The sequence below is a fragment of the Coregonus clupeaformis genome, unplaced genomic scaffold (genome assembly GCF_020615455.1).
Source record: "Coregonus clupeaformis isolate EN_2021a unplaced genomic scaffold, ASM2061545v1 scaf0066, whole genome shotgun sequence".
Classification (NCBI taxonomy): Eukaryota; Metazoa; Chordata; class Actinopteri; order Salmoniformes; family Salmonidae; genus Coregonus; species Coregonus clupeaformis.
In genome coordinates, this window is record NW_025533521.1 from 83105 (window position 1) to 96322 (window position 13218).

Here is a 13218-nt window from a genome sequence, read left to right on the forward strand (position 1 = left end):
GTGAGGCCCTTTGGCTTTAGGCCCTTGGGGGTTGGTTTCCCGGACACTATTGGAAATGGAAAACATTTGAACAAGTTGAGGCCACCTGGTGGAATGTCCTGTTGTCCTCCCCCTCCTCCAGGTTCCTGGAGCAGGGCCTGTGCCGCTACGGTGCCCAGTGCACGTCGGCCCACTCCCAGGAGGAGCTGATGGAGTGGCAGAAGCGCTACGCCTCGCGCCTCATCCGCCTCAAGCAGCAGCAGGACAGCAAACACTTCACCGAGAACTACATGGAGGCGCTCATCGAGAAGTGGATGAACTCTCTCTCCCCTGAGAAAGTGGTGAGTTTAACCCTAGTCTAGTCACTTATCTATGGCCCTGTTAGCATGTTGTAAAAATACACCCTCTTTTACTAGAAGTAATCACTGATTTAACTAGTGGAGGATAGGCAGAGAGGCTGGGCGCTAGGGTCTTGTTCTTATACATTCAACCACACGCTTCCTTCCTCTCTTCCTTGAAGTAGTCACTGATCTAACACAGATTGAGAGGTGCAAACAATGTTTCAATCACATAGCTTTCACCAATCACATAGCTTTCACCAATCCAGCCACGTCAGATCAGGGATTAGTACTTCATGGAAGGGAGGAAGGAAAGATGCTTGTATTGGAACAGAGCCCTTGAGGCTGAATCAGGTGGTAGATGCACTGCTGTACTCTCATTAGTGTCTACTTATCTCAAATAAACTGCCCTTCTAATGTAAATTGTATTAAGCTGTTATGTCCTCATTTTAGCAAGACTTAATTTAGTTAAACTCTCCTTAACTTGGCATGAATGGTCTTGTGTTCTGTCCCTGCCATAGCTGAGTGACTATTTGGATGGCGTCAACGTGGAACACAGCTCCAACCTGTCTGTAACGGTCACCACCAAGAAATCAGCTCACTCCTGGACTTTCTCCCTGTTCTGCAAGGTAACAGGAGCTATGTCTCACTCAATGTCAGCTCCCCAAATGGCACCCTATTCCCTATATATAGTGCACTACTTTTGACCAGGGCCCATAGGGTTTTTGGTCAAAGGTAGTGCGCTATATAGGGAATAGAGTGCCGTTTGGGACTTACACAATGGTTTAAAAATATATATATATATTTCCAAAAGCTCCACACAAGTAGATTTTGATTTGAAATCAACATCTGGCTGTTATCCATAGGCCATACATGGCCATATCATTGAAAGCAACTCAAAAGGCCAACTTTGATAAAGACTGCTCCCACACACAGGTAACCTCCGCATTTTGATTTTGCCGGCGGTTTGGTCATGCCGACCTTTATCAAGACATTCTCATAACACAGATAAAATAATTTTGCAGAAGTCGTGTGTGGGAGTAATTTGTATCATTGACTGAAGCAGTATTTTTTTCCCCCATTCCCAGCACCACTGCAGGCAACCACATGCGTGTGCGTCTGAACATTCACTCTCAAAGCCAACTTTTTCATATACCCATTGATATACTCTTAGACTATAACTTACTGACTGACAATGCTTCCAAAGAGCACCCACATGTGAAGCAAAGTAGCACTTCAGCTGCCCTTCTTCTCTGATTGGCCACTCTCACACTTTCTTCCCCTCCCCCTCAGCCTGTGAGGAAGCTGTACCGCATCGCCCTGCTCTACGATGCCCACCGACCCCACTTTTCCATCACGGGCGTGTCGGTTGGCGATGCCGGTGCCCAGCGGCTGCAGGCGGAGGCAGAGGGCTGCCAGGAGTGGACGGCGGGCGAGGAGGCGCTGGCGGCCAACAACGGCATGGACCACTGCATCTACACGGTGGCGGTGGGCTTCAGCACCGAGATCTTCGGCACCTTCCGCCAGACCATCGTCTTCGACTTTGGCTCGGAGCCCGTGCTGATGCAGCGCATCATGGTGGACGCCGCCTCCATAGAAGGTTGTTTTTTAGTTTAGTTTCAATTATAACATACAACCCCAAAAAGAACCTCCCACCCTCCCTTAGTAGTCCAAGTTTCTAACATTAAATATAACCAAAACTAAAATGATTAGGAAAAGAGAAGTTGAGTTATATTGATAATGGGTTGCATTTGTGACATTTCTTACAAGGCCTCAAAGTGCTTAGCAATGTATTGGAGGTAACTAAACTCACCCTATCCACCACCAATGTGTAGCATCCACCTGAGTGACAGGGCAGCCTTCTATATCGGCAGACTTACTTTAGACTTATTTTACAATTTCAGACGTGCAAATACAATGTCTAATGTTCTTCTGTGTACTGGCCAGTCCTCAGCTTTAGTAGCAGGCCAGTATTTCCCATGATTTGGGCCAGGTGGAATCTGCGTGGGCAGAATTTTCCTATGCTCCTCTTCCTAAGCTGGAAGAGGATTTGAAATAAAGTAATACTTGTGGAATCAGAACTTCAGAACATTCATAAGAACACTGTTAGCCATTACTATGTTTACAGACAAAAGCATGAAAGCTATTGATAAGATTCTATAGGATTGGAATAACAATATCAGGATAATATAGGTCTCTATGAGTAAGAAAACCTGCAGATTCCCCAAATCCCCTGTGACTTACAGTAAAATGTATATATGGCCCATGCGGGAATCAAACCCACAACCCTGGTCTTACCAACTGAGCCATCGGAACCAGTCAAGCGCAGGCCAATATTTCCCTATAACCCTCATGCTCAAGTGTCAATATTAATGTTGGAAGGTGTGGTTTTCACAATAAACCCTCCGCTCTCCAGACCTGGAGCACCTGATGCAAGCCAGGCAGCAGCTCCTGATGACGGCCAAGCGCTGGGACCCGTCCTGCAAGACCATCGTGGAGTTCAGCCCCAATGAGACGGTGGACCTGGACCGCAGCCTGCTGGCCCGATACCAGATCCCCCTGTCGGCCGACCAGCTCTTCACCCAGTCGGTGCTGGACAAGACCCTGACCCGGGACAACTACCAGGCCCGCCTGCACGACCTGCTCTACATCGAGGAGATCGCCCAGTACAAAGAAGTCAGCAAGTGAGTGAGAGCCTCTGTTGTTGAAGTCTTTTGTTTCCAATCAGTCCTATTCTGAAGACCGTCAACCACTGACAATGGATTTTATTGCTAAAAATACACTTTTTAAATAGTGCTTAATTGTAACGAGTGTGTACTGATTTTGATTCTGTATTTTCTCGGATGGGTTGGTCCTTTAGTGGTCCTTTTATTGAGGTTTAGTCAGTCACACCTCTTGATACCTGCGATTAGACATTTAGTGTAATGTTTTATATACCGTAGTGTGTAGACAATATGGAGCAACAGTATGGATTGAGTGGAGGTCTGTGAGATTGTGGCCCACCACAAGGTGTCAGAGTCGATCTTCCACAGTAAAAGGGGTTTCCTGTGTGTGTGTGTGTGTGTGTGTGTGTGTGTGTGTGTGTACACTACACACGTGGCCAGGCACACAGCTAAAGCCCTTTTAATAATGCATATCTCCTCGGCATCCCCAGAGATTTCCCCAGAGCTGGAAATGTGTTTTAGAACAGAAGTAATTTATTGTGTATAAAAGGAGGGCCTCCCCAAACCCCCCCCTGTAATTCGGCACCTGCTACTCTCCTCAGTGGAAGGTGAGAAGGAGACCAGGTTATTACAGCAATCCAACCCTGATTAAGACCGAATCAAAGGCCCCCAAGCCTTCGCTCAGTCAACCGAGTGGAAGTAACCAGGGTTGCTCTCCCCCTCCCCCACTTCTTCACTGGTCCCCCTCATCACAGTTTTTTGTCATTTGCCTGGGGCTGTGGAATGATGGATTCTTCTCAATCATCAAATTTACCATTGAGGGCCGGTTTCCCGGAAACAGATTAAGCTGAGTCCTGGACAAGAAGCATGTTCTATGGAGATTCTCCATTTTAAAGTGTTTTTATGTCCAGGACTTAATCTGTGTCCGGGAAGTGTGGCTTCGTGGGGTGTTCTTCAAGGTGACTGTTCATCAGAATAATCTGATCCAGGACCTGTGAATTTCTGGCTTTGTATACATGCTTATCTGATTCAATACAGACTATATAATACTTTACAATATACCGTGCATTTGGAAAAATTCAGACTCCTTGACTTTTTCCACATTTTGTTACGTTAGCCTTATTCAAACATTTATTAAATTGTTTTTTCCCCGCTCATCAATCTACACACAATACCCCACAATGACAAAGCAAAAACAGGTTTGTAGAAATGTTAGCAAATTTATACAAAATAAAAAAACTGAAATATCACATTTACATAAGTATTCAGACCCTTTACTCAGTACTTTGTTGAAGCACCTTTGGCAGCGATTACAGCATAGAGTCTTCCTGGGTCTGACGTTGCAAGCTTGGCACACCTGTATTTGGGGAGTTTCTCCCATTTCTCTCTGCAGATCCTCTCAAGCTCTGTCAGGTTGGATGGGGAGTGTCGCTGCACAGCTTTTTTCAGGTCTTTCCAGAGATGTTCAATCGGGTTCAAGTCCAGTCTCTGGCTGGGCCACTCAAGGACATTCAGAGACTTGTCCTGAAGCCACTCCTGCATTGTCTTGGCTGTGTGCTTAGGGTCGTTGTCCTGTTGGAAGGTGAACCTTCACCCCAGTCTGAGGTCCTGATCGCCCTGGAGCAGGTTTTCATCAAGGATCTCTCTGTACTTTGCTCCGTTCATCTTTCCCTCGATCCTGACTAGTCTCCCAGTCCCTGCCGCTGAAAAACATCCCCACAGCATAATTCTGCCACCCCAATGCTTCACCGTAGGGATGGTGCCAGGTTTCCTCCAGACGTGACGCTTGGCATTCAAGCCAAAGAGTTCAATCTTGGTTTCATCAGACCAGAGAATCTTGTTTTCTCATGGTCATAGAGTCCTTTAGGTGCCTTTTTGGCAAACTCCAAGCAGGCTGTCATGTGCCTTTTACTGAGGAGTGGCTTCCGTCTGGCCACTCTACCATAAAGGCCTGATTGGTGGAGTGCTGCAGAGATGGTTGTCCATCTGGAAGGTTCTCCCATAGGGCGGCAGGTAGCTTAGTGGTTAAGAGCGTTGTGCCAGTAACCGAAAGGTCGCTGGTTCTAATCCCCGAGCCGACTAGGTGAAAAATATGTCGATGTGCCCTTGAGCAAGGCACTTAACCCTAATTGCTCCTGTAAGTCGCTCTGGATACGAGCGTCTGCTAAATGACTAATTATTATTATTAATATCTTTACAGAGGAACTCTGGAGCTCTGTTAGAGTGACCATCGGGTTCTTGGTCACCTCCCTGACCACGGCCCTTCTCCCCCAATTGCTCAGTTTGGCCGGGCGGCCAGCTCTAGGAAGAGTCTTGGTTTTTCCATTTAAGAATGATGGAGGCCACTGTGTTCTTGGGGACCTTCAATGCTGCATACATTTTCTGGTACCCTTCCTCAGATCTATGCTCTACTGACAATTCCTTCGACCTCATGGCTGTTTTTTTTCTCTGACATCAAATGTCAACTGTGGGACCTTTATATAGACAGGTTTGTGCCTTTTGAAATCATGTCCAATCAATTGAATTTAGCACAGGTGGACTCCAATCAAGTTGTAGAAACATCTCAAGGATGATCAATGGAAACCGGATGCACCTGAGCTCAATTTCGAGTCTCAACAAAGGGTCTGAATACTTATGTAAATAAGGTATTTCAGTTTATTTTTAATACATTTTCTAAAATGTCTAAAAACCTGTTTTCGCTTTGTCATTATGGGGTATTGTGTGTAGATTGAGGGAAAAAAAATATTTAATCTATTTTAGAATAAGGCTGAAACGTAACAAAATGTTAAAAGTCAAGGGGTCTGAATACTTTCCGAATGTACTGTAATTAATAATACACAATAATAGGCTATATAATACAAATATGAATATTGTATCAATAATACTATAATATAGTCTAATGTCCCTGTCAAATACATTTACATTTACATTTACGTCATTTAGCAGATACGTCAATACCCTCACAGTATTGCTGTCTTGATAAGAGATGTTGAACTCTTGAAATTATTTTGGCTGTCCATGAACAACCCATGACTACTTGGCCCAACTCCAGTGTCCTCTTTCTCCCCAAACAAATGGTCATTCAACAATCAATCTGCAATGCTGTCTAATTAAGGTCCCTAGCTTACCTAAGGGATTCCCAAAGCTGACAAACATATGGTCCAAGTCAGTTTTGCCACTCTGCTGAAATAGCAAGTGATGAATTGGTAGATTTCCATGCCAAACAAAGATCATTCTTCCCAACGCAAACAGGTTTCTACCACTAACAGCTGTCTATGTGAATGCCTCCGGGAAAAAAGTTTGCCCTGTAAACCATATGGCAAAGTTAGGCCCTCTGTGGATAACAACAACTACTGTTTGCATTTAAATGAATGTGAAAAGGTCACATTTCTGGAAGTAAAGAGATTCAACCTTATTCCAGTTAAACATGGTGCATATCTTGACGTGACAACTCCAGTCCAGTCCCATTTCATTGCTAGCTATCTTTGCTACTCTCTCCCCTCCCAAGTTCAACATCAAAGTTGCCTCAGCATTGGATAACAATGCTAATGTCCATTTCTGGCTAACTTCGCTTAGGCCCACTCTCCGCATGTCTCCCCTCTCATCAGTCACATTAGCGTTTTCTAGCAGTGCTAAGGCTCCCATTCCTAGCCTCATTTCTGGCTAATGACGCTAACTCTCCTCTCCCACCAGGTTCAACATCAAAGTCAACCTCCAGCTGGTCACCAGCTTCATGCTGACGGGCATCTCGGGTGGCGCCAAGTACGCCCAGAACGGGCAGCTCTTCGCCCGCTTCAAGCTGACGGAGACGCTGTCGGAGGACACGCTGGCGGGCCGCCTAGTCATGACCAAGGTTAACTCAGTCTTGCTGCTGCCCCTGGCCCGCCAGGAGTGGTGCAGCCAGCCCCCGGGGGTCAAGGAGCGGGTCTACGAGGCCTGCATCGAAGAGAAGACCAAGGACTACATCTTCCTGCGGATATGCAAGGACTGCTGCGAGGAGCTGGGGTTGATACCTGATAGGGAACTGCAGGTACGGACCAAATACGCCATTGGATAACACTGTGTGATTGACCTAGCAACAAGTGGCTACAGAGGAGTTGATTGGTTAGAATAGATCATTTATTTTTCATCTGAGACTTAAAAAATGGCAGCTGCCACAATAAGTGTTTTCCATTTTTTTTGTGGGTAGGTTATTGGATAAAAGGATCCAAAGTCCAGTATGGCGTCAATGCCATTATGTGTAGTTCAATACAACATATAATCACACCACGGGGGAGGTCATCTTCCTTGACATGGCGTCAGCCTCGAGAAGCTTGTTTATGTCCCATGTCACCACTGTCAGAGGAGGTGGCATAGAAACTATTCTATGAGTCAGGTGAATGGTTTCAACCCCCAAAAGGCCCACCACCCCATCCTTCTTTCAGCCCAGGGCCAATCTCCCATTCCATTGTGTCCTCTACCATTTGAGAGCTGAGAAATCATTAATGAAAGCCTCACCTCCACCTCTCCAACGTCTGATGCTTTAGCGAAAGCAAACTCTCAGGGTGAAAGGTCCCCGTATCGATTACCACTTCACAAAGGTTAGCGCCGTCGAAGGTAAGGCTGGCTATCCAGGGAAAATTGCACTCTGCCAGCGCGGCGAGAGATCTAGATTACTTTGCCCAGTGGCGGCTGAAGGCTGATCTTTCTCGCCGGTGTGAATGATTGGCTGGTGGGGAAAACGAGGCCCGGGCATGTGCAATTATCCAAACAAGCCTGTTGCTGGGAATATAATCTGTCCGTCATGTTTTGGAGAGTGCCGCTTGGTTGCACGTGTCTTTCTATCTCTTGGTCTTTCTGTTATTATCCTTTTGCCTTTTTGAATTTCTCTCTCCCCTCAATGTTTTTATTGTAATTTTTTTCTCTTACATCCCCCTCTCTCTCGCTTCCTTTCTCTCTGTCACTCTCTTGCTCTCTCTCTTGCTCTCTCCTCCCTCGCTTTTTTGGTTTCCTTCTTTATTCCTCTTTCTCCACACTTTACTGCTGGCCTCTGTACCTGTTAGCAGCTCATGTCTGGCTAAGTGATTAGGACAGGGCCCGTGGCGATGGGGGAATTAAAGCTAGCTATCTAGCCACCCGGTGGAAACCCATGCTATTATGAAATTAAACAGAAGTTTGTCAGGGGGAGAATGTGCCCCCTAGCCTCTCTAGTTATCAACGAAGAGCCTTGATTGCCAGTGCCAAGCAGACTGACCCCATATAAGGAACAAATGTAGGGATGGAATCCAGACAATAAAACGGAATTCAACAATATAAAAACCATTTTTGAACTTGTATGTTGCATTGAGCGCAGCTTCCACTATATGTAGCTGTTAGCGATGATGCTAATGAAAACTCTTCTGGTAGATGGAAAGGCTTTCCCAAAAGCCTTCTCAATTAAATGTTAAGTACAAAGTAGCCTATGCTTAACTGGCAGAATGATATCATGATTATTTGCTTATTTGTTTAGCAAATTCTGCCATTACATGTGCGCCTCAAAAACATCTCCAGCCTCTTTCTATGTGTGCAATAGAATTAAAGGGTAACTACACTAGGGCCACATAAAATCTGCGATGCGGAGAACACGGACGGAATCACAGAATCCAGACATTAAAATGGAATTAAACAGTATTCAAAAAACATATTGAACTTAGTAGGGAATCAACTAAATGTATTGAAAGTTAGTTAATTTGCTCAAGTTTATCATCAGACATGAACAGAATGCATCAGTGATTCGTATTTCCTGCAACTTTCTGAAAAGGCAATGAGAATTCCACGTCTGTGTGTGCGGTGTATCTACCGCTATATGTAGCTGTTAGCGATGATGGTATAGAAAGGATTCTGGTAGATGGAAAGGCTTTCCCAAGAACCTTCTCAGTTAAATGTTAGTTATACAAAGTAGCCTATGCCTACCTGACAGAATATCATGGTTATTTGCACCAATCCAGTGGTTATTTGTTTTGGAAACTCTACCATCACATGTGCACTACAAAAACATTTCTAAACAACAGCCTTTCCAAGGTGCACACTGGAATTAAAGGGTGACTACACCCCAAAAATCTAAATTTCGCAATTTTTTTCCAGACCTCAAGTGGTATCTTGATGTGATTTAAGTATTGTTGTGGACTTCAAAGATCCAATTTAGTTGTTTTTATATATAAAAAAGTGATTTTGAGAGCGAAAACCTGGAGAAAAAAACTGAAACAGGATTTTATAGGGCCCTATAAATGGTTGCCCCGTCCATGAAAAGGAGTAACAACCATCTTAGCATTGCATTTATTGATGATAGGCCATTGAGTAATATGTGAGAGTGCTTTTGTTCAGAGCCACTTGTTTCCAGCCTCTCCTCTCCTCTAAACTGGATCTTTATTTAGTCACTCAAAACACTTGGTTTGAGTGACATAAATGAGTGACCACAACACTGACTGCTCCTGACCGTCTGACGACTGACCGAGACCACCTCTGTCTTCTGATCGTCCATGAGTGACCACTCCTGTGTTCCCCTCTGACCCAGGTGGAGTTGCAGTTCCAGTTGAACCGCCTGCCCCTGTGTGAGATGCACTATGCTCTGGACCGCATCAAAGACAATGGCATCCTGTTCCCAGACGCCAGCCTTACTCCCACCATCCCCTGGAGCCCCAACAGGTACACACACACACACACACACACACACACACACACACACACCATTCCTGTAGCCCCAACGGGTACCAACAGTCCCCTTACTCACCCCCATCGATCCATGTGAGGTTTTGACATGAATTTTGGCAGAGGACATTTTTTCAATAAAGATTATGCAATAACCTACGTGTGTGTGTGTGTAAAATGTTATTCTAGCTTGCATACTCCTTTAGGTTAAATACAGAAGTCTCCCTAAAACATGCTTGATAAATTACCTTCGCTAATACGTTCACACCGGAATGAAGTTGAGAAAGGTGACCGAGACTAGCTGCCCTCGCTGACTAGGCGGCCATTTTGAAAAGCTGTCAGTTCTACCGGCTTTAGATATCTCGTCTAAAGTCAGAGATTAATCTTTATTGACAAGAACCCAAGAGTCAACTGTCAAGACTAATCCTTTGCTTCCAAATAATTAATTTATCTGGTTTCCTGAATATGATTGACACTGTATAGGCTTTGATTAAAGTTTTAATGCGCTGTAACTTTTGACGATGTTTATTAGGAAAATCACCTCCTAAACTAGCTCCATATGGCAATAACCAGCTTTGGATAAAGTTCGTAAATACTATGGGTCCATGTGTGCTTCACATCATTAAAATAATTGTATGAGAATAAGTGGTATTAAAAATGGGTTTTAAATAATATGGAAAGTGTTGCCTGTTAGAATACGTAGGTTATCTTGCTTGTCACTAGTTATGTAGGCCGAACAAAGCCCCTGCCTTGCCTGACTGCATGGGGACTATTGACTGCCATGTTGATTGGTCGTGAATAAACTATTTGGCCAGCGCCAATGCACTTGTCTCCTGTGTCTGGGTTTCTCAGACCAGCTGTGCACCCTGTGTCTGTTTGTTTCACCACCCATACACAATGCTTTTGATCAGCCTCACCAGCCAGCCATACCAAGACCTTGAGAGTCCTCACCCCTTTTCAGACCTCATTACTCTGTGGGTGGGCCTCCCAGCTCAGCTTAAACCCTGACCTGGCTCTCCATTCATCCCCACTGACCTCTGAACCCATCCTTCTGCCCTACCTATTCACAGCCCCATCACGGTGCTTACAGCTGCCTTTAGCACGGCCTGTATACGATCGACTGGGCGTCTGTTCAGCTCCATTGGGCCAGTGCTTTCTAATGAGGACCGGGATACTGGGAGACTGGCCCACGGTTTATCACACTTAAGAGGGTGTGCAAGTGGGGTTTGGTGTGTAAATATGGCTGTGTGTGTGTGTGGATCTATGTTCCCTCCTTGTTAGGGACCCCATGAGCGATGCTGCTTGTGAGCCAGCCAGCAAACTAATCGACTTAGTTTCAATGTGAATCTCATCCCCTCTCTCTCTCCCACCCTGCAGGCAGTGGGACGAGCAGCTGGACCCGCGGCTAAACGCCAAGCAGAAGGAGGCCATCCTGGCCATCACCACGCCTCTCACCATCCCCCTGCCCCCTGTGCTCATCATCGGGCCCTACGGCACGGGCAAGACCTTCACCCTGGCACAGGCCGTCAAGCACATCCTCAGGCAGGACGACAGCAGGTGAGGCGGGCACCACACGCCAACACCGCTACGGCCAGACGGGTCGCTCTAAAAGGGCGAAAGGGCAAGGTTACTGCTGCTGCTGGGGCAACCGGCAGCCTTGGAGTTGACATTTAGTTAAGAAAACACTCCGGGTGACATTGTCAAGTTGGGTGTATCTTCCAATCAGAATGTGTCACTGAAGGCAATTGGGGGATGTGTGTGGGTTATGCAAATGTCAGTCGATTGGGATTGAGACAGCGATTGTTTGGTTGATTGTGTTTGGATGATTGAATGACAAATCGAAGACCATGTTGCTCCGCAATCTCCATTCAAGTGAACCATGTTGTGTTCAACTGAATTGTCGTTACAACGGCCTGTGAAGTCTGTTCCAACAGAATGCCTTGTTGTAATAGAATGCAAAATGCCCAGAAGGTTCCCGCTCTTCCACTTTTTACTCATTCTCTTGTTAGTACGGCGAGACGCTGACAGGAAATGATATTGGCTGGTGTAAAAATAGGAAATGACAATGTTTCCTGCGTTTTTATAAAAAAAAATATACAATACATTGTGGCATTTGGCCTTGAACATAAGATGTTTTTTTATTTTATAAAGCCTTCATACATAATAAAAAAATATGTTCTGAAAAAATGTGTAGGAATGCAATATTCATCTGAAACTTTCCAACTGAATATGTTAAATATTATATGGTGGGAATGAATTATGGATGTTTTAAAAGCAGATACAAGGAGGGTGATTGACCCCTATAGACAGTTGTTCATCATGTTAACATTCTGAGAAATATGAACATTCAGTCCACGGTCAAGTGCACAACGTTCCTGCAACGCTGTTTTAAGGGATGTGTTAACATGTTCACTTCAAAATGAATGTCCTAGAATTGTCAGTATTGCCTCAAAGTAGAAACAGTCGGTGTTATGTCACTTCTAGTCAATGATTCTCTGACATACCTACTTGTCCTTATTATTAGGGCCTGCAGTTTTTCCTTGGTCAGATCACATGGTCAACAGAATCTCCTGGCCATATTTATTTGGTCAAGATCTCTTAAGTCCTGACACATTTGTCCCCTTTTTTTTCTGCAGGGTCCTCATTTGCACCCATTCCAACAGTGCGGCTGACCTGTACATAAAGGACTACCTTCATCCATATGTAGAAGCTGGCAACGCGCATGCAAGACCTCTCAGGTAAGGGTCTACAAACACTCTACAAGGGCAGCACCTCTTCAGAACACTGAGACCCTCATAAGAAACAATACAATGCAATACTTGCTTTATTCCAAGATATTCATCATTTTTTGCTGTACCAGTACCCAACCTTGAGAGTTCATTGCTTACACATCTTTAAAGGAACATGTCTGCCGCCTGAAATCAATCCCCACCTCTTGTGAACAGTGTGCTTTCGGCCATTCAGTTCTCACTGCTGCCTGAGACATCAACAAACCCAAATCCACTCATAGTTGCATGGAATCGCAGTCAAAACCAATGATCAGCTTGATCCATCCACATCGTTGAGGTTAGAGGTGCAGTGGAACGGAACAGCGGTTGCCTTATGGCAGTGAGCTTGGCAGACCTCAATCTTTCTGAGGAGATGTGTCCTGGCCCCACAACACAGCAGCTGTGACATAAAGACTCCTATATTCCTCCCTTTCTCCCCTACACTCAATCTCCTTCCCTCGACTAGTGCTTCAGTGACTTCTAATCACAGTAACTGTAATCCAGCCCCCCAACAAAATAAAAATGTATCCCTGACTTCTAGCCAGACTCCATGTGGCAGTGAAGGCCCTGCAGGGGGAACAAATGACTTGTTACGCTTGACTGATGGCCTGATACCAAGGGCTGTGTTGGGAATCCCACTGTAATCGCCATGTAATTGGGCGATCAGCCAATTTCTCCCGGGGCTTTGTGTGCTTAGCCAAGTGAGAAGGCCATAAGTGTACATGCTGAAGGCGATACACAGACAGTTCTTTAGGTCAGCTAAATCCTGTCGAGGCACAAAATCCCATAAGGAATGAGACGATA

The 13218-nt window shown here is 45.3% G+C and overlaps 1 protein-coding gene across 4 annotated transcripts in view; it reads left to right on the forward strand.

Moving 5' to 3' along the window:
- The window catches only part of LOC123483288 (probable helicase with zinc finger domain), a 66577-nt gene that overhangs the window by 14525 nt on the left and 38834 nt on the right, over positions 1-13218 (forward strand). For all 4 annotated transcript variants that reach the window (XM_045212951.1, XM_045212954.1, XM_045212953.1 and 1 more), the window contains 8 exons: positions 122-320; positions 839-946; positions 1611-1917; positions 2734-3001; positions 6674-7010; positions 9513-9643; positions 11024-11203; positions 12283-12384. In XM_045212951.1, coding sequence (XP_045068886.1) covers positions 122-320; positions 839-946; positions 1611-1917; positions 2734-3001; positions 6674-7010; positions 9513-9643; positions 11024-11203; positions 12283-12384 — 1632 coding nt within the window. The remainder of the gene's footprint in view (positions 1-121; positions 321-838; positions 947-1610; positions 1918-2733; positions 3002-6673; positions 7011-9512; positions 9644-11023; positions 11204-12282; positions 12385-13218) is intronic.